The 21653-nt window shown below is 41.0% G+C and overlaps 1 protein-coding gene across 1 annotated transcript in view; it reads left to right on the top strand.

Moving 5' to 3' along the window:
- The window catches only part of KDELC2 (KDEL (Lys-Asp-Glu-Leu) containing 2), a 15245-nt gene extending 1691 nt beyond the window's left edge, over positions 1-13554 (top strand). The window contains exons 3-10 of the mRNA XM_014965762.1: positions 3-157; positions 5799-5996; positions 7374-7660; positions 8098-8314; positions 9732-9928; positions 10868-11062; positions 12039-12143; positions 13004-13554. Coding sequence (XP_014821248.1) covers positions 3-157; positions 5799-5996; positions 7374-7660; positions 8098-8314; positions 9732-9928; positions 10868-11062; positions 12039-12143; positions 13004-13129 — 1480 coding nt within the window. The 3' untranslated portion in view covers positions 13130-13554. The remainder of the gene's footprint in view (positions 1-2; positions 158-5798; positions 5997-7373; positions 7661-8097; positions 8315-9731; positions 9929-10867; positions 11063-12038; positions 12144-13003) is intronic.
- The last annotated feature ends 8099 nt before the right edge of the window (positions 13555-21653 follow it).

Genomic DNA, 21653 nt, shown 5'->3' on the forward strand with positions numbered 1-21653 from the left:
GCCTGGCCGCCGCTGCTGGGCTCGGCGGAGCCCGTTAGCCCCGAGCGGAGCCTGGCCTGGGGCCCCGGGCTGGACGCGGGGCCGGCCCTGCCCGTGCGGTACTTCTACATCCAGGCGGTCAGCGCCGCCGGACGCAACTTCTCCCGCTCGCCGCCAGGTACCGGGGGTGGGACGGGGGGGGCCCGGGGTGCAGACCCTGCCCGCTGCCGCCATCTCCTCGGAGGGGCTGGTCGGAGCCGCCCACCCCTTTTACCCTTTCCCCTTCCCCTTTCTGCCTCTCCTTCTTCCCCTTTCCCTCTTCCCCTTCCCCTCTTTCCCTTTCCCCCCCCTCACCTTCCCCTATTCCTTCCTTCCCCCCTCCCGAGCGCTCGCTGTGCCGTCGCCGGTTCCCGGCTTCCCTCCCCCGCCCGGTCCCTCTCCGCATCCCGCCCGGTCCCGCACCGCCCGGGACACGCAGGTCCGGTGGCGAGAGGGGCACATGGTGGCACCTCTCCTTCCTCCTTCCCTTTCGCCCTGCCTCCCCCCCGGGGCAGCCCAGAGCCTCCCTCCGCGGGGCTCTGCCTCTCGCCCACCGCCTCCTCTCCGCTCTTCCTGGGTTCCAGCAGCAGACCAGCAAGCTCAAAGCAAACCAGTGCTGCTGGAGCTACTGGAGGTACAGAAATCCCAGTACCCTCCTCAGAAGTGCTAACGGAATTATCTTGAGTGCTGCACACACTCCAGTTACACCCTGGGCTCCGTTACCCTCCTGTTGCTCCGTTAAGGAGTCATTTTCATCTCTTGTTTGCTCAGCACAACCACAGACCGACCCAGGACGCTTCTCCCGAGGGTGGGAATGGGGATTCATTCTCCCAGTGTGGTGGCACGCTGCCACTCCGCTGGTCTCTGCTGCAAGGTGGTCCCACAGACTCGAGATTAAGTTTTAATTGCGAATAAAAATAACTTTTGTGCCGTAGATTTCACAACGAGGATAACCCTGAGGTAGCTGCCCAGTGGAAATCCAGTGTTGCTCATCTATACAGGGCAGGGCTACTTATTTTGCTCTGTATTATTTACTGTTCGTAGAGATGGCACTGAGAGGAGACCTACCATGTGTGCGCGGCCTACCTCCTGTCCTGCAGTTAGAAGGCTGCTGCTTGTGAAATAAAGGAGTAGGGATATATTACACAGCTTACGTCTTCAGAACCCCAGATCCTTCAGGTCTGGACTTTCTCCAGCTGCTGTTGCAACTTGGTGCTGGGCTGCAGCACAGATCTGTAATTGGGCTGAAGAATGCAACTGCGCCAGCTGATCTCAGCCGCGCGGGGAGAGCCTTGGGTTCAACCCACGGGTTGCTAAAGTTAAAAAGGTCTGAAGCTCACTTGGATTCTCGTGCTAGTTTAAATCCTCCAAGATAAACTGGTAGTACGTGGGTACCGAGAACCTAGTTTTGACCTCAGTGTGTTTGTGTGTGTCTGTATTTATATTAACAAATTCAATGACTTTGGGAATGTTTCCAGCTCCTGATGCCTTCTGGCATGGAGTGGTCTCCGTTCATGCCATGATGTTCCATAGGCTCCAAAGGGAGGCGGTGCTGACAGGGAAGAGCTGTTGGCTCCTTCTGTGCTGACTGCGGAGCCACGCCAAGAACTATCTCAGAGAGTGCCAAGGGTCCTCTAACAATTCAGCAGTACAGTTGATCACATTCCAGCCCATGAGCACCGTTTAGACACGGGCTATAAATTTCAGTTCTCAAATGATTTTAAATGTTCAAATTCGATTTGTAAAATGTCAGGAAAAATTGCAATTAATAACATTTATTAAGGTACTGCCTTCCGATATAAACTAAACACATCTCAAAACATCCCTGCTGGGATAGCTAAATTAATCTGCATTATCACCTTCATTGCACAAACAAGTTTCAACACTGTGATCAGAGCAGTTAAGGTTTCCCATTTGTAAAACTTGTCCTAGTCTATTACTGAATTCCGTTTTATTTGGATTAGAATTTCAGTCAAGAAGGTCAGTACTTACTGGCATCCAGTATGGTACTTATATAGGATAATTAGTAGATTTTCAATACAGATGAGTTTTCTGAGTGTCAAGTCGAATCACCACACAATAATTTCGACCTACAGGCTGTAAGTCTTTGACTCATCTTTCCAGGAAGATGTCAAATTGTTGTGGTTTAACTCCAGCCAGCAACTAGGACCATGCAGCCTCTCGCTCAGCCCCCTTCAGAAGGGCAGGGAGAAGAGGGAGAAAAGGAGAGGAAATGGGGGAAAAAACCCTCATGGATTAAGACAGTTTAATAGAGCAATAATGGAAAAGGAATGTAACAATAATAACAATAATAATAATGGTAAAAGAATATACAAGACACAAGTCACTCTCACCGCCCAGCGAATCGGTTGCCCAGTTTGACCTGAGCAGACATCACAGATTCCTCCCTCCCCCAGCCAACCCCCATTTAAATACCAAGCATGATGTCTATGGTATGGAATATTCTATTGGCCATCACATTGCTCTGACTATGCTTCTCAGCTTCTATGGGAAGCTGAAAAATGTCCTTGAATAGTATAAACATCACTTAGCAACAACTAAACCAATATGCATTATTGACATTCCTTTCATATCAAATCTGAAAACACAGCAGCCACTTGGAAGAAAATTAACTATCTCAGCTGAAACCAGGACACAAATGCTGCAGAATTCACTCTCACTAGAAACAATGCTCCAAAGGTTAAAAAAAAATCACTGCTGAAAATATAGAACTTATTTTCAATATAAACTGCATATTTTTTTCTTTGGATACTTGGATCTCCTTATCCTTCTTTCCTGCTAGTCTTTCCCCTGGCTTTAACAACCTACAGGTTATTTAGGTGAACAAGGAACAGAAATGGTTACTTAGCTTTGGAGAAATCTGTCTTTCCTCTTACTTGGACTACAGCTCCACACTGTCCTCATGCAAACGACCATTTATGAGGAAACCAACTCCCTGATGTTTTCTCCTCAAGCCTTTCAAAATATTTAACCACAGTCTTAGTGTTTGTGCTGGCACTATGTTCAGCCTTCACAGTCTCTGAAGCCTCTTCACTCGGGTAGAGTGACAAGCAGATAAGCACCGCATCTGCATGTCTTTTTGAACACCTCCAGGGATGGTGATTCAACCACTTCCCTGGGCAGCCTGTTCCAATGCTTGACAACCCTTTCTGTGAAGAATTTTTTCCTCGTATCCAATCCAAACCTCCCCTGGCACAACTTGAGGCCTTTCCTCTGTCCTATGATCATACAGTCATTCTTATATTACCAGTGTAGTTCTACTTTATGTCATCTTGAAAGGTAATCAATAGCAAAATGTCAAAAATATATGAAGCGGGAAAAACTCTACTTTTCTGCCTCCTCTCCGATGGTGACTCTGCTTGCAGATACACCAAAACAAGTTGAGGAGCTCCCAGACTGGGAGCTAATCTGAATCAGTTCTGCTCACATAGATCCAAGCTGTAGAGATCCAAAGCTGTGATGGTCTTCAATCTAAACCAATGTACCATCCATAGAAAACTGTTCTGGAGTTTAAGTCTATCAGCATTGCTTGAGCTACACTTGTACTTGCCCAAGGAAATGTCACACTGTACTGCTAATGTGTCCTCAGGCTACCACCTAAGCAAGCAGGGACGTGTCCACTCATTCATCTGAAATGGAACTACCATGTATCTGGAGCAACCTTAACATTCTTCTACTTCTCAAAGGTCAGAAGTGCACTTCTGGAAGGAGTGATACTTGGTCAAATGAGGCTTTCTAATGACAGATCTGCTAGCTACTGAAGACAGTATTCAGCATTCTTTAGTCAGTGGGAGTGCTGCTCACCACACTGGCATTCCAAGAATGAATGAACACTTACTTTGGTTTATTTCTTCAGTATGTTGTCAAATGAAGATATTCTGCCTGGCTTCATGGTATCTTTAGCTGGCATGGGCTTTGAATAGTAAGAAAACTGAGGGCTGATTACAAATAATCTACATTTTATATTCTTGCACTGGAAAACAAAGCAGAAGAGAGGATGCATTCGGCCTTGAGAGATTCTTCTGCTCACAGACATTGACCATATCATAGAATCATAGCATGGTTTGGATTGGAAGGGACCTTAAAGATCATTGAGTTCGAACCCCCCTGCCATGGGCAGGGACACCTCCCACTACAGCAGGTTGCTCAAAGCCCCATCCAGCCTGGCCTTGAACACTTCCAGGGATGGGGCATCCACAGCTTCTCTGGGCAACCTGTTCCAGTGCCTCACCAACCTCACAGGAAAGAATCTTTTCCTGATATCTAATCTAAATCTGCCTTCTCTCAGTTTAAAACCATTCCCCCTTGTCCTATCACTACATTCCCTGATAAAGTCCCCCTTCATCTCTCCTGTACCCCTTTTAGGTACTGGAAGGCTGTTACAAGGTCTCCCTGGAGCCTTCTCTTCTCCCGGCTGAACAACCCCAGCTCTCTCAGCCTTACTTCATAGGAGAGGTGCTCCATCCCTCCGATCATCTTCGTGGCCCTCTGCTGGACCTGCTCCACCAGGTCCATATCCTTCTTATGTTGGGGGCTCCAGAGCTGGACTCAGTACCCCCGGTGGGGTGCACGAGAGCATGTTTATTTATAGAGGGATCCACTCTAACAACATTATCTGGAAGAACCTGAGTTACTCAGTGTTACTGCTCTCTCTGTGAAGAGGCATGACATCTGTGGTCAGAAAATAGAATTCTGCCTAATTTGATCTGAAGATGTTTGCACAGTAGTTGACTTGAATCCAATTTCAAGATGCATTGCTCTAAGGAAGACGTGATTGTCCGTTAAAGGACCGTTGTACATATATACCACATTGGTGCATTATCACTGTCCTATTTGTGGATGCAAAGTATGTTAAGATATGGATTATATAGAAATAACTAATATCTTGGTTTCTTAGTGCTGTTTGAACACATTCGTACTTTAGTACCATCTTGATTTTATATGGATTTTTTCAGTTGTAGTTCCTTCTGAATGTATTTTGTGGTAACACTCATTGCATTTGTTTGGGTTGCCGTGGTTAGACTGTAAAATTTTGTGAATAATCTTTTTTTGAAGAATAAAGTTGAAGATTACCACTTGTGACAGAAAGAAGGGAATATAACAGATTCATGTTTATGCATACTCGTGTGCACAAAATATTCCATGCCCAGTTGGTAAGTCTCTGTGCATTCATGAGGAAGGGCTGGTGATCTTTAAGCACAGGTCAGACAGATGTCCAGGAAACATCTCTCCTCTCATTCTCTTATCCCTCCTTTTCCATAGCTGGGACTTTAAATTTGCAGGACAGCCAGCTACAGCCCAAAGGTGAGCAGTTTGTATCTGACCCCTGGGTGCTGCAGCTGCCTTTTCACAAGCTGGCAAGTATTCTTTTCTCCTGTTACTTTAACTTGGTTTCCTCTCTTACTTTAGAGGAAATGATTGTTCCTCAGAGCATTAACTTGAAAGCTTAATATTAAACCTGATAGTTGCTTCAAAATACTGTCAGGCTTTCCTTCAATGTTGTAATCAGTATTTAACTTTTTATCTCCATCTACAGGTTTTCCATTTATTAGGTATGTGATGATCAAGAAAATTTGGTAGGATGATCTTCCGTAACTGGAAATCAATTTTATCAGCTTGGTATAATCAAAACATTTCCAGTGCAAAGTTAAATTAAATCCCATGGACATAATCCAGTAGAGTTTGCTCTCACCTTTATTTCATATATGTAATTCTAGTAGCTTAAAGTGCTTGTGTCTGTTTTATTTTCCTCTTTCCAGGAAGAACACAGTTTAAAGTGGTAATTAAGGCACTTTCTCCAAAGGAAAGCACCAGAATTTACACCCCTCGCCCTTTGGATAGAAATGATGGCACATTTCTTATGCGGTATCGGATGTATGGGAGTATCAGAAAAGGGTTAAAAATCGAGATACTTTATGGTGATCAGCATGTAGCACAATCTCCTTATATTTTGAAAGGTAAGGGTATTGTTTTTTTATTTAATGTAGCGCGTGACGGTAGCAACAGAAATGCTACAGACTAATTTACTGCTAGAGGAGGAGCTGGGAAATTAGAGGCTGGTTCCCCCTTGTCCATGTGCTCTCCTCACAGGTCTTCTCCTTACACAGAGAAGTAAGCGGTGACAATCTCCAGGCATTGCTAAATTACAGGACCTAGATGCACAAGCATGTAGATTATGGCCTCTGACACTAAGGCGATGTGTCTGGACATCTCCTCTTCCCTCTTGCATAAGGAAATGGATCTCTTCAGATTTGCTTGGGAATAAGAGAGAAAGCTTGTAGTTTTATTGTTTTCAAGCAGGTATTCACTTATACGTTGTGTTATTTTTATCTACAGTAGAAAATATTACCTGCAAAAGCAAGGAGTTTGTGTTGTTCCCAACTCTTTACAATTCAAATTTCTGTGATTTCTAAAAAGTGTGATCCTTCAGAACAACAAACACTGTATTTCATTAACCAGACAGTATTTTACTTTCTTTCCATTTGCAGAGATTAATTCAGTGCAGGTCTGTACTATGGAAGAACTATTTAAAAGCAGGACAAACAAGGCAAATTATATTCTCATTCCAAATCTGCTTCTTTAACTTCCTTTTCTTGCTCTCACATGGACAGCTGTTTAGCAAAGAACAGGATAATATCAAGTTACTTCTCTGGAGTCTGGTTTCAGTTCACCGCTGCTTCTAACTGGAATTTGGTCATGGGGTTTTTTGATAAAATTTCCTAAATACAAACTTAGAAATGTCTTCAAACTGAGATGAAGTTGTCCCGAGTCCTCAGGGTAGCAGTATGCCTTCTTTTTGCTGGTGCGTGTTTGCCAGCAGCCATGAAACTATGACACAGGGCAGAACCTGTTTTGATTAGAAGTCCATTAGAATCGCTCTGCTTCAAAAGGACGGAAAGAATAGTTGACTGCACATAAAAGAAAACACCTTATGCCAGAGGTAAAGCCTACTGTGTCAAAGATCTGAATTAGGCAAAAATTGAAACTGTTAGTACCTGAGCTTTGGTAGTTACAGACAGCACAACTGTGAATACCCTCTGTGGTTGGCAGGCAGCACAATAATGGAGCTTCATTTTGCAGGTGAATTTTACCCTGATGATAAAAACTCTAGTATTTTGATTTCTGAAAAGCGAAGAATGTTGCTGTTTTCTCAGTTACACTGCTAAACCCCAGAAATATTATTAGGGCAGATGATTTCCCAGGAAAACATTAGAAAACTGGGAATAAAAAATGTCCAGTCACTGTAAAGTCTACATTTATACACTCATGTGTTTGGGGAATTATGATTGATGTAGAATCACACATACAGACTCTCAGTGCTTTGCTTTCTGCAGGACCAGTTTATCATGAATATTGTGACTGTCCTGAAGAAGACCCTGAGATCTGGCAGAACGCTATGTCTTGTCCGTCCCAAGAACCTCAGATTACAAAGGACTTCATTTCTTTTCCCACCATTGACCTTCAGCGAATGCTCAAGGAAATCCCAGCCAAGTTCAGTCAAACAAGAGGAGCTATCGTTCATTACACCATTCTCAACAATCACATCTACCGGCGCTCCTTAGGGAAGTACACAGACTTCAAAATGTTCTCCGATGAAATGTTCCTGTCACTGGCAAGAAAGGTATCAGTTTTGATCACTTAAGACTATTAAAGTCACATTCAAACAGGACAATCCTGTTTTGTTTTTTTTGGCAATTGTTTTTTTTATCTTCAGGTTTGCAATTCCTGAAGTAAGATTTGACTTTTGTTTTTTCATCAAGATGACAGTGTGTCTTAGGGCTAAGTCTGGGGGCTGAGCTTGACAGTAATGAAGTTGCTGGGGAAGCTGGAGGGGCCTAGGCCCAACTCTGCGAGCCTTTCAATGGCCTCTGTGAGTGTTCCTTTCATTCTTGCTTGTGGGACAGAAACTTGAAGTTCATACCTTAAGCTCAGTTAAATCTATTAACTGTCTAGCAGGTTTATTGATTCTGCATGACATAAGAGAACTGAGGAATACATGCAAGGGTGGCAAACAGCTTCAATCTTTGTGTTATTATCCTTTCTTGGGTATACATTTAGGTTCGTCTTCCCGATGTGGAGTTTTATCTTAATGTTGGAGATTGGCCAGTTGAGTATCGGAAAGCTAATGATACACCTGGTCCCATACCTGTCATTTCTTGGTGTGGCTCCGTGGATTCCAGAGATATAGTCCTTCCAACGTATGATGTAACCCACTCGACTCTTGAAACCCTGCGTGGAGTCACAAACGATCTCCTTTCTATTCAAGGAAATACAGGTAAATTATACTTTGTGGATTTAAAAAAAAAAGAATTTGCAAATTCCATCAAAGCGCCAAGTTGCATTCAAATAATATGTTTGAGTCTTTAGTTCACAAGTGCCGTAGGACGTCTCTTCATACAAGCAGGTTAGTCTTTACAGACTGTAAACACTTTCAACACTGCTACTGAGCAGGTGTTTAGTAAGGATTTAGAGCCAAAAGCTGAGTCCAGTTTACAATAATGGTTAATTTTAACTTGAAGGTATCCAGAAGATAGCTACTGTGACCTGTCAGAAGAAAAGTCAATATAATTAAAAGGCCTTTCTCCTCAGTGAAAGACTTGAATATGTTCCTTGTAATCAAACAGCAGTCCCTTTCCTGACAGTGATGTATACCAATGTTATATTTACATAAAAATGAATTTGAATCCTGAAAGAAGTAAACTAGTACTATGCTGCAGCCTCTTTCAAATAAGAAAATATTGTCTCTCTATATACATGTATTAAAAAAAATAGGTATAGGTATAAAAAAAAGCCTCAGAATGGGATCTTCTGAATTGTTATTCTAGCTTTGAAGGGAAAGTCAGTCTTACTGACAGGTGTCTTCCCCCACGCCCAAAATTAATGAATACTTGTGGATCAGACAAATGGCATGAACCATACCTCAGGAATAAAACTTGAGTGAGGAGGTCTTTCTTTTTATTTGATTAGTTCACAGTTCCTTTTTTCTTTATTAGTTTTTAAATTAAGTATTGTAATGAAATTACCCATTTGAAGCACTCTGGTTACTGATTTAATAGAGCTGCTTTTCCAATTAGGACATGGTAAAATCCTACTCTGCTTCAGCAGGTCCTTTAAGGAAAGTCCAGCAGAAGGATGAAGAAGGACATACATTATGTTTTTAAAAGTGAGCAGTAAGCAAAGATGAAGTCTTTCAGGCTTTTGCAAAGTATCTTGAGGACACAGTAGCCTTTTTTTTTTCCTTTTTAAGTCATCATTAAGTGATTCCTGAAAGACTTAAGTAAATTGCTGGGTAACAGAAGTGTATTTTACTGAAGAAATTTTGGTTGTTGCGGCAGGCTTCATGAATGGAGTATTACTTTAATTATTAGTTTTTTACTTACATAATTTGATTATAATCCCTTATGTAGCTTTCAAGATATTTCAAGTTATTTAAATATAAAATTGTTGAGTAGAAAAGCAATTACCTGCTTTTCCTTTTGTAAGTGGCTCAGTTTCTAATCCCAAAATTCAAGCCAGAACTGGGAGTTAAACCCCTGTGACTAATAAGTGATTATGGATTCATGAGAAATCATGCCTGTTCTGCCATGTCTCTGAGTGTAATGCCACTGTCACAGCAAGTTCCTTATTTGCACTAAACATAAAATGAACATTTCCTTACTGTTTGCTTTTATCTTATCACTCAATGCTCATAGGCCCATCCTGGGAAAACAAAACCGAGCAAGCCTTATTTAGAGGTCGAGACAGCCGAGAAGAACGTCTCCATCTTGTCAAGTTATCCAAGGAAAATCCAGATCTACTAGATGCTGGAATAACAGGATATTTCTTCTTCAGAGAAAAAGAAAAAGAGCTGGGAAAGGTTCCGCTGATGGGATTCTTTGACTTCTTTAAGGTAACAAGGAAATTACAGTCTTGGATTAATTTTGCTGTCAAGTTCTTATCAACTGAAAAGACAAGGCTGACTTTTGCTAATTCCATTCAGTAAACACAACAATTATGCCACTCTGGGAACACTGGTCTGTTCGGGTTAGATAGACCACCTGTAATCAAAGCCATAGTATGACACACTTCTAAAGAAAGCCACTACACTTTTCTTGTGGAGTCCCTTAGAGAGTTCTTAGAGATTTATTTTGTGTTTTAAATAGATGGAGAAACTTGATTTCTTCTATTTGGGGTACATATGAAAACAATGGACACAACTTGTGTCCATTTCAAGTACATTACGGATGTCAGAACAAGTCCTTGTAGTAACAATTTAGAAAAATAGATGGGTGTTTTTCTTGCACTTTAACACACAAATTCCACTGCAACAGAGGTACAGAAAGTAAGGGGACAGAGTCCTGTGAAAAGCAATTATAATGTATGGCAATTGAAATTCTGTTCCAGAGAATGTCTCAGAAATGCTGTAGCAGCCAAGAGCTTCTGCAAGAGCAGTACATTCATAGTTACTTTTAGTATAATGTTTCAGGTTATTCTACTTAATAATACAATTTTGTCAGAATAAATTTACTCTTTTTTAATTTAAGTACAGATTAGTTTTCTTTCTTTCCCAGCTTTACACCTTGCTCTATCCCAGGGCACTTTAACAGAATACCCATCACACAGTTCACGTGACACAAAGGTTCCTGACTGCCAGTCTTGGGTTGAAAACAAACCCTTTTTCCATTCTGTTATACAGAACACCATGAAACTACACCTGCTTAGCACTAAAACAGGTTTGAAGATAAGAATTAATAAATACAATTGTCTTGCTTGTGAAAATAATCTTTTATATGGTCAGTGTTACGATTTGTAACAGCTCACCTTTTTTTCCTCTGTTTTCATACTGTAGTACAAATACCAAGTGAATGTAGATGGGACTGTAGCAGCTTACAGGTTTCCATACCTCCTGCTGGGTGACAGCCTAGTATTGAAGCAAGATTCCCAGTACTATGAACACTTTTATATTGGATTAAAACCTTGGAAACATTATGTTCCAGTTAAGAGAAACTTAGAGGACTTGCTAGAGAAAATAAAATGGGCCAAGGTAAGTTCCATTACTAATTCAAGTTTAAAGTGATAAACAAAGATGAAACAATTTAGCTTAATACTCTCTTTTTGTATTTCCATATACGTATGTTACATCAGCTTTATTGAAATCCTGGCATAAAGGAAGTACATTTTGTTGTCAGTATAAGATGGGAAGGCCTTAATTCAAGTAACCATCTCTATTCAGGGAAATACTTAAGAATTCATTTTAGGTACGTGCACAAGCGTTTCATGAGTCAGAGCCTTAGTGTACTGACTAATGCAGGTAATTGTCACAGAAACGCCCAGAATCCTAGATACTACTTAACTAATTCTATTGGGTTTTTTAGCTCTTACCTAGAAGTCCTTGTGTGTTCTGTTTGAATGTACCAAAAAATCGCTGCTCTGTAATATGCTCAGAATGAGAGGCTGTAACCAAAAACCTGATAAAATTGTGTGATCAAAACCACCATTTGTGCTTTAAGGAACATAGGAAAAGTTTGTGTTCTGAGGGTACTGTAGTTCTTCATGGCCAATCAGATGAGAATACTATACGCTTTGAAATATAGACCTAAAAGACTTGAGAGTATGTACATGAATTCAAGCAGAGTTATTTTTAAAAGGAAGACATTGAATTCAGTTGCACAGGAGAGGACACCTTCTGTGGCTTTGTCCTCTGTAAAACTGTGTGGGAGATGTCAGACCTGATTTTGAAGAGGTTTGTGGTTTGGACAAAACAGTAGAGCAGTAATCAACTGAGTTTTCAAAATTGTACAAGTTGTTATTGATAGCCCTAAGGTACCAGTTGTGACCATAAAAGCAATTCAGTATTTTTAAAAAATCTGCAATTTAAAGAGTGCCTTTGCAGTCTACCAGTAATTGCACATAAGGTTGCAGATTTGAAGAGCACCTTTAATAAAACTTCTAATGCCAGCCAGGCTTTGAGTAACTCACTGATTGCTCTATTATTCATTTCTTTTGTCTCAATTTTCCAGGAAAATGATGAAGAAGCAAGAAGAATTGCTAAAGAAGGACAATTAACAGCAAGAGAATTACTTCAGCCTCACAAGTTTTACTGCTACTATTATAAAGTGCTCCAGGTTAGTGCAATAGATCACTTTATTACTTTCCCCCAACTGCTACTGCTACCAATCCTACAAATGTCACATTGGGCCCTACTTACATCAATAGCAGACACAGTTCATGTTATTCAAAGGAGATCAGTGTGAAGAGCTTTGCTAAAACTTGCTTCAGCATTGCAGAGGCAACTTGACATAATAGTTGTTTTACAGAATCAGATATTTTAATTTTTTTTTGTCCCCAAATGACGCCATCAGATATGTTTTCAGTGTCACTTGGTATGTGGTTTCTAGTAGACTTAGGAGATAGTTTGTGCACAACTCTCTTCCCGTTTCCCTTCGTACTTACCCCTCATGAGGTGCTTTGCTGTATTACAAAACAGTGAATATGTGGAAAAGAATTTCCAGAAGTATGGCTAGTAGAGTAGTAAGGGGTGAAGCAGGCCAGATAGTCATTGCTTCCCTAGGAGATGCAAATCTCTAGTGAAAGAAGACTCTGAAAGTAGTAATTTCTTTTTCCTGTTTTGCCATGCAGAGTTAGATCTCAGCTTCAGCAGCCACAGGTTGACACAAAGTTTGGAACTGTTCAGTGTACAAAAATGACAGCATTATCTGCATAAAGTAGTTAGAGACACAAATAATGACAATATTCAAATTACCATTAATAATAGGACAGGCGAAAACATTAAAGGAGGTTTTCAGAGGCAATGTAGCCTATTAGTAGGTGTTTTATAAAGACACCTTGTAAACAGGTTGTAAACAATGACATAAGAAGCCTGAATAAAGACAAGCTTGTGAGTGGAAGGGAGGAGGAAAATTCATGTTTCATGAATTATACGTTGGTGCTTATAGCATTCTTAAATGTTGTTTACATATTTCAGAAATATGCCAAACGCCAAGCCAGCAAACCTGAAATACGGGATGGAATGGAACTCGTACCTCAGCCTGATGACAGAGACTCAGTGTGCAGCTGCCACAGGAAAAAGCCTTTAAGGGAAGATCTATAACTGTACCGGATGGAGAAAATCACCCTCTTACAATGCAAGAATTTAAATAGGAATTAAGCTGTGAAATCTAAGACACTTATGCACCAGCAAACATTCTTAGTTATGTATTCTTCTTGTATTTACATACTCTTTTTCACACTGACTCTGGTCTACCTTGGTTCCCACAATTTTGTCTCCATGGCCACACCAGACAGATACTGAGCCTGTACTGGGGAGTGTCTAGGGGATCTGTTTGATGTACTGCATCAGCAGGAAGAAGAGCACAGCGCTGCTCCTGTTCCAGCTGGGACCTAGCTACCAAAGTTTTCCAGGAACCAATCATGCACAAAAGATCTTCTGTGAGTCAGTGCAAGTTATTCTAAAGGAGCATTTGCAACATACTAAAACAGTGTTATGATTTCTTCATAAAGTTTACCTCAGTGTTAGATTGTTTCTTGTATACAAAACAATTTTCTAACTAGACAAAGAAAATTAATATTTGAGATTTACAGATAACAAATCCGGTGTTGCTTTGAGATTTTTTTGTGGTCTATGACAGATAACAGAATAGAGAACATGGTATAATATTTATCAGTTTCAGAGGAAAATGGAGAGGAGGGGGGAGAGATCAGATTGATGTTTTTGTAAGCACCACGGCTGTGAATCACCAAAGTTAAATGCTGCCTTAAAGCAGACTGTGTAGCTATCACAGTCATAGTGCTTTGAGTGCCAAGACACCACTCTGAAGACCTGTTCCCTGCCAAGGAATACATCTGTGAATACAGGCACAGATCCACAAAAGGACTTGGGAACCTCAGGTGAGCACATGTGAAATACTGGTGGTTTAGTTCAACAATACAGTCTACAGTATCCCAGGCTATTTGAATATTCACACATCTGAAATTTGTTAGTAGAGTTTTAGACTGCCTAGATTTTACTTCTGTGTAGAGCTGAGGATGCCACTATCTTTTTCACTTGGGTTCATGAACTACTTTTCCTGTGCTTAAGCCCTCAGAGGGATCTTAGCCATTTTCTGAATGTAGATCATACCTGACCTTACTGAGATTAGACAGCAACTCAGACTGCATTGTTTTGGTTCAAACATATGACAGAAAACCCTATGGTGCACTTTCTAGGTAATAGTCTAGGGGTTAAGGACCCTACTAAACAACTGGGAAGCCAGTTGTCCTCCTTGGTTTGATTCGAAGCCATTTTTCCAGAGAGAGCCTTAGCTCCAGACTGGAGAAGAACTCTTCAGGTCTTCCACTCAAGCTATGCAACCATGAAGATAATGAAACAAAATTCACATGGCCAGAAGGAGCTGGTCAAAGTGTGCCTTCAGGTGGGGTGGAGTCATAATCCTAGTCCTGGATGTGGCTCCCAATACCTCTGTTGATTTTTACCCAAGTTCATCTACTTCAAAATGCATAAACAATCCTGGAAGGAGACACCAATGCTAATACAAAGACCAATGGCCACAAGCACCCATTTCTGTCCTCTGCATTTCCATCTCAGCTAATGTAGCCTTCCTGAGCAACTTCCCACTTCGCTCTACTCAGTTAATGTCTTCTGTGGATACCAAATTCTCCCTATGCAAAAAGGAATGGAAACGTCTTAAGATCAAGGATTTGCTTAATTGCTTAGGTGCTCAAGGTTTAGGGCTCTACACCTCATGCAGGCTTCATTCTTGGTTCTACACTGCAAGTTACTCTCAAAAAATACATAAAACAAAGTTTCTGCCTTAGAACAGGAAGAAAGACTAGTTTTTTCAGTATGCTAAACAAGGAAAGAACTTCAAGTTTCTAAAGAGGTTCATGCAACTGTCTGTCAGTCATTTATTACATTATGCCAGCTAAGAAAAAACCTGGAACATGTTCCTCTACCCATCATCCTCTTTGTTCTGGTTCTAACACTAATATATATAGTGGTTGTATTTTCATTTAGCATGACAGTCAATTCTAGAACTTCAGACTATACATACATGTTCAGCTCATCTGACGTAAAATTTTCTACATCAAAATTTAGGAACAGGGTTCCATTGCTGAAGCTGACACTTAGAACTGAGTATGTGCTCTTTCCTTCTCTGTGTACAGTCATTTTTACTGTATGATAAGATCTTATTTTGTGATATTATCCATTATACCGTGTGCATTTTATATTCACCAGTACTTATGGAAGTAGCGTGCTCAGCAAAGGCAATTAACCATACCAGATGGTTGAAGTAACAAAGTTTTCTACCTCTCACACATATTTCAAACCAGAAGTCCCAAAATGATCTGTTTATATTTTAAAAAATGGGAGGGAACAGGGGGAGTTATGATGCATACTTTGGGTTCTTTGGAAATATCTTGGAAAACTTGCCTGGCTTGAAGCAGAAGTCTTTTAAACTGGAAGAAGAATCAGATAAAATTTAAATGGTCATGAATATAAACGAATGTGAATATTTAATCCCTCCTTTCTTCCCTCATAAAAAGGAAAAAAAGCGATTCTAAATTCTTCTCTGCCAAAAAGCTCCTTGCTTTTGTAATAAGCATCCCTTCAAAGCAAAGACTAGTTTGTCACAGAATGCCTTACAGGTGCTTTCATAGCTTAGAGGCAAGAAATATCCTGAAAAATATGAATATATTCATCTTCCTGCCAAAATTAAAAAACAGTAGAGACATGGTAGAGCCTTCATTAAAACTGCTTAGTCATTTGAGAAAATCTGGTTCAATTTATAAGTACAGATCTTCCAAAGATAAAAGAAGGTAAGACAAAGCCTCTCTTCTTTCCATTGGTGGTATTATATGCAATTTAAATTGTAATGAAGAGCAATCGTAACAAATGACCCTCCAGGCCAGAGAAGATGTCAGATCTATTTTAGTTTGATGACAGGATGATACTCATTGGCCTAGTGAGTTACAGGAATTGCTAAATATTCAGTAAAACCTGTTTGTACAAAGTGTAATACATACATTATGCAGTATTTTTAAGCAACATACATACACTAGAGCACCTATTATTCTATAGTAGTTCTTGAACAGCAACTGAGTAAATCTCTTGTAAATCTACCAGTTGGTGGTAATCTAAAAAAAATAGTCACATACCACAGTAGTGAATTTTGCTACAGTAATTTCAGCTTTTAATGCACAACATAGGATTTAATACAGAGTAAAATCTGTCCTGTTTTCATCAATGTTAGTCATTTGATGGACGAGAAGCTGGACATGAGCAGGCAGTGTGCACTTGCAGCCCAGAAGGCCAATCACATCCTGGGCTGCATCAATAGAAGTGTTGCCAGCAGGTCCAGAGAGGGGATTCTGCCACTACTCTGCTCTGGTGAGACCTCCCCTGGAGTACTGTGTGCAGGCCTGGAGCCATATAAGAAGGATATGGACCTGATGGAGAGGGTCCAGAGGAGGGCCACAAAGATGATCAAGGGGTTGGAGCACCTCTGCTACGAGGACAGGCTGAGGGAGCTGGGGTTGTTCAGCCTGGAGAAGAGGAGGCTCCGGGGAGACCTAATAGCAGCCTTCCAGTACCTGAAGGGAGCTACAGGAAGGCTGGGGAGAACCTGTTTACAAAGGCTGTCAATGACAGAACAAGGGGCAATGGCTTTAAACTGGGGAAAAGCTGATTTAGATTGGAGATTAGGAGAAAGTTCTTTACTGTGAGGGTGGTGGAGCACTGGAACAGGTTGCCCAGGGAGGTGGTCGAGGCCCCATCCCTGGAGATATTCAAGGTGAGGCTCGACGAGGCCCTGGGCAACCTGGTCTAGTTGGGGGTGTCCCTGCTGACTGCGGGGAGGTCGGACTAGATGACCTTGAAGGTCCCTTCTGACCCAGATGATTCTATGATTTTTAACACACTGTATAAATCATCACTAATGACAGAGACAGGGTTATTTACTCGAAATAGTATGTCCTGGAGTCCATAGCAAATATTTTCAAACATAGGAATCTAAATAGAAGTGGTCTGACTTCCAAAAATGTTGGTCATGTAGAGCCTTTACTTAAGATTCCTTATTTTCAGATCCCTTTAACCTTAGCAGTAGTTTTGTACAGTGAACACTCCACAAAATCAGTCCTTTTGTGTTATGTGATACTTATGTCCTAAAATATTTAGGTACCCACATTTGGAAATACTCACCCAACCTCAATTTCATCTTGAAATATGAGCTAGTATATCTGTTGAACACAAAGGAGATATAAATTCATTTTTAGACTGTATTTTTTGATATTTACTTCAAGATAACTAATATACTAGTTTCATGACAGTATTGTGCCAGGTCTGCCTTGTAGATTCATAATTAAAAAAACCCTATAATCAAAGCTTGCCTGATGGAATGTTAGATTCAAGCATACTGCAAAGCATACGCCCGACATTTATTACATTAGAAAGTAAATTATTTAGTTAGGGAGAAGAGCTGACAGGGAAAACATACATCACCTGTTTGAGCATGTTTGAGAAGCTTGTAAAGAAATGATAATAAGGAAAAGAAGCATTACATAAACCTAGGATATTATCAGCTCCTTTACTGCTTCAGTTTTTCAAAAGTGTTCTCTTGTAAAGAGAGTGATGAAGTGCAAGATTTTATATAAATAAATTATTGTTTAAGTTCACAGGATTTGACCACAAGAATTTTCTTGTCTGTGAATACTTTTATAGCATCTTAATGAGGCTATATGAGTAGTAATGCTTGGCTTTTGTTTTGAGGTGTTAATAATGTAAGAAAATCTATACTATAGTTATGCCACTAATTTTGTATCTTGCTGTAAGAATAAGGGGAAAAGGATTATTTTGCATGTCTGTTGATGACATTTGAGACATCTGTAGCCCATATCTTAATCGAGTCCCATCAGGTGAGTGGTGATAAGCAAGAGGTGTATTAGCAAGAATGTGGCCAGCAGGTCAAGGGAGATATTGCTTCCCTCCCATTTGGCAACTGTGAGACTGCAATTGGAGTATTGTATTAAGGTGTGGGCTCCCCTGTACAAGAAATACACTGACACAGAGGAGCAGATCCAGCTGAGGACCACCAAGGTGAAAAGGGATTGGGGCGTGTGAAGTACGAGAAGAAGCTGGGTGAGCAGGGTCAGAAGGCAAGGGAAAGATTACCTTGTTGAACTCCAAAGGCAGAGTGTAGAAAAGATGAAGCCAGCCTTCTCAGAGGTAGACAGCAGAAGGCCTATGACCAACAGATACAAGCTGCAAGACAGGAAATTCCAATTAGATAAGGGAAAAAGAAATCGTCACACTGATATCTCCAAGGAGATGAAGCTCAGTCTACATGACCTCCAGATGTTCATTATTCTATGAACTACATTTCGGTCATACAACAAGCATTTATCTAGTCGCATAGCAGAAGGATAAAAACATCCAGCTCCTGAGTGTCTCCAAGAGACAATGTAATCTCTCTGTGCTGACACTTTTGACACTATTCATGTTTATGTCTCCCTTGATAATACTGACTACGTTTTGCAGATACTTTAATGTTGACTTACAAGGCTATAAAATTGTATATTAATATTATGTATTGTTACTATATATTTTCACAATATACCATAGTCATGCAGTACATAGAGGATTCAACAGAAAGAGGATACCTTGATTTGGCATTATATGCTTGGACTGATTCAAAGTGCAAGACCTGCTCTTTCAAGAAGCTGAATATACACCACATGTATGAGACAACAGATGTTGAGTACAGTTATGAACCAAAGTAATTCATTTTAAGCAGTCAATGTATAGCTTCATAAGTTATACATATACTTAAATGCTAGCATACTCTGTAGGCCACTGGTGAGTGAGCATGACATATTCCCATCCCACTCCCAACACTAAAAAAGTCAGTTAGGATCCATCTGCACCACAGCTTTGGTGTGTAGCATAGAGATACTCAAGACAGCTTAGCAGAATACCAGAATCAGAGAATCATAGAATGGTTCAGGTTGGAAGGGACCTTAACAATCATCGAGTTCCAACCTACCTGCCCTCGGCAGGGACACCTCCCACTACAGCAGGTTGCTCAAAGCCCCATCCAGCCTGGTCTTGAACCCTTCCAGGGATGGGGCATCCACAACTTCTTTGGGCAACCTGTTCCAGTGTCTCACCACCCTCACAGGAAAGAATCGCTTCCTGGTATCTAATCTAAATCTCCCTTCTTTCAGTTTAAAACTGTTACCCCTTGTCCTATCTCTCCTCTCCCTGATAGAGTCCCTCCCCATCTCTCCTGTACCCCCTTCAGGTACTGGAAGGCTGTTATAAGGTCTCCCTGGAGCCTTTTCTTCTCCAGGCTGAACAGCCTCAGCTTGTCCTCATAGGAGAGGTGCTCCAGCCCTCTGATCATCTTCGTGGCCCTCTGCTGGACCCATTACAACAGGTCCATGTCCTTCCTGTGCTGAGGACTGCAGAGCTGGACACTGTACTCCTGGTGGGGTCTCACCTGAGTGGAGTAGAGGGGGACAATCACCTCCCTTGACCTGTTGGTCACAGTTCTTCTGAACCAGCCCAGGATGCGGTTGGCTTTCTCAGCTGCAAAGAAGGGCCTACCTGAAACAGGACAGAGCTTCACATGGTTACCTTCCTGCTGAAAGCCTATGGAATACATTATTCTGGATGGAACCCGTGTTAAAAGCCAATCAGTTCAAGTTATACTTGTGAGACTGTAATTTCCACTACAGCTTAGGAGATGTTGGTGTCTACCTTTGGGTCAACAGCAAACACACTTCCAGCTACTCTTTTTCTCCCCAGAATGTCCAGCCAAGCTGTTAAAACACTCCAACTGTAGAGATACGTCATCTTTTCATCTCTCAGACATAACCACTCAAGCAAAATCCTCATTCTGGCAGATGTCCATAAGATAGTTTACTTATGCTGCTTGGTAAGGTGAGTTATTCAAAAAACATCAGAAATGTATGTTGCTGATAGAAGCTGCATTTCTGCCAATAAGTTCTGCTTTCTTCTGCTGTATGAACAAAGCTACTTTAAGGTAGACCCTGCTGACCAACTCCAGCGTGCCTTTTCCCATTACAGCCACTCCATCTTATTTACAGACTTTAGCATTCCTCTGTTCCCTGAAAGATTCACTCATGTCTGTAAGGTAATCAACAGTCACACTGATCCAAAACTCCCTGCAACTGAACATGAAAAGTAGGTGCAAATTTGAAATATCTGATTTGTACTTAATGATAATTATCTTTTGACTCTTTAAAAAAACCCCAGGCATTTAGAGATGGTACAGATCACATAGATATGACTTCATAACATACGGTAAATATTTGGCAATACTTAAATGCAAGTAGTGCGTACATAAGATGCAGAATAATTCTGAGCATTTCTCATGAAATAGTTTCGAAATTCTGATTACCTGCAGGAAAATAAATTTTCTTGTGATAAAATGTTGTAACAAAAAATATTCCCAAGGATTCAGAAAAGCTGCAACTTTTTGCTGACTATTGATAATTATATATAGCAAGTTGCTCACTGGAATTAAGACCACGGCTATTGTTATTTACTGTTTTGCAAAATAATACATTTCACTCATCACGATTCCGTTCCAGTTATAGAAACATACACTAGCAATTGGATCTTTTATTTAAAAATGAGCAGAGACACAGGAAAATTGGCTTTTCCCTGTAAAACCTGAACTGATCAACTCAAAACAGGCAATCTGTGCACTGGAATATGCCAGTTTGAACTCTAGGGACAGTTACTATCATATGTCTGTTCATGACCTAAATGAAATGAAATCTTTGGGAAGTCCTTCGTGAACACACAGCTCTAAGTACCATTAGCAAACAAATCCAAGCATTTACTTGAATCTGATGATTGAGCTACCCTCATAAGCAGTGGGTGTTTTCTCCCTTCCAGTGACAAGAGGTTATTACTCCAAAGCCAAATAATTCTTCTGCCCGTATGTTGTCAACCTTCTCAAGCAACTATGGTCCACTATCAAATGTGCTTGCTAGATTAATTTAATATTAAGTTACACCCTGCTTTGATGACATGCACTAATGTGTAATAGTTGTCAGACTGGATCTGTTAAGTAGGTTACTAGGTGCAGTTGCCATCAGTTCCTTGATGGATTATCTTGTTAAGAAAGCCATTATCAAATCACTTCTGATGGGGAATACAAATGATATTCACATAGAAAGGCCAAATTTTGGTCCCACTAGAGTAAATGGCATAGGATTTTTGCTGAGTGCAAAGGAAAGGCTGTGGATGTTGTTTACCTGGACTTCAGCAAAGCCTTTGATACAGTCTCCCACAGTATCCTCCTGGAGAAACTGTCTGCCCATGGCTTGGATGGGAATACCCTCTGCTGGGTTAAAAACTGGCTGGAGGGACGGACCCAGAGAGTGGTGGTGAATGGAGCTAAATCCAGCTGGCGTCCAGTCACGAGTGGTGTCCCACAGGGCTCAGTACTGGGGCCACTTCTCTTTAACATCTTTATCAATGATCTGGACGAGGGGATCGAGTGCACCCTCAGTAAGTTCGCAGACGACACCAAGCTGGGTGGCAGTGTTGATCTGCTGGAGGGTAGAGAGGCTCTGCAGAGAGATCT

This window comes from Calidris pugnax, unplaced genomic scaffold (assembly GCF_001431845.1).
Source record: "Calidris pugnax isolate Ruff unplaced genomic scaffold, ASM143184v1 scaffold20, whole genome shotgun sequence".
Lineage (NCBI taxonomy): Eukaryota > Metazoa > Chordata > Aves > Charadriiformes > Scolopacidae > Calidris > Calidris pugnax.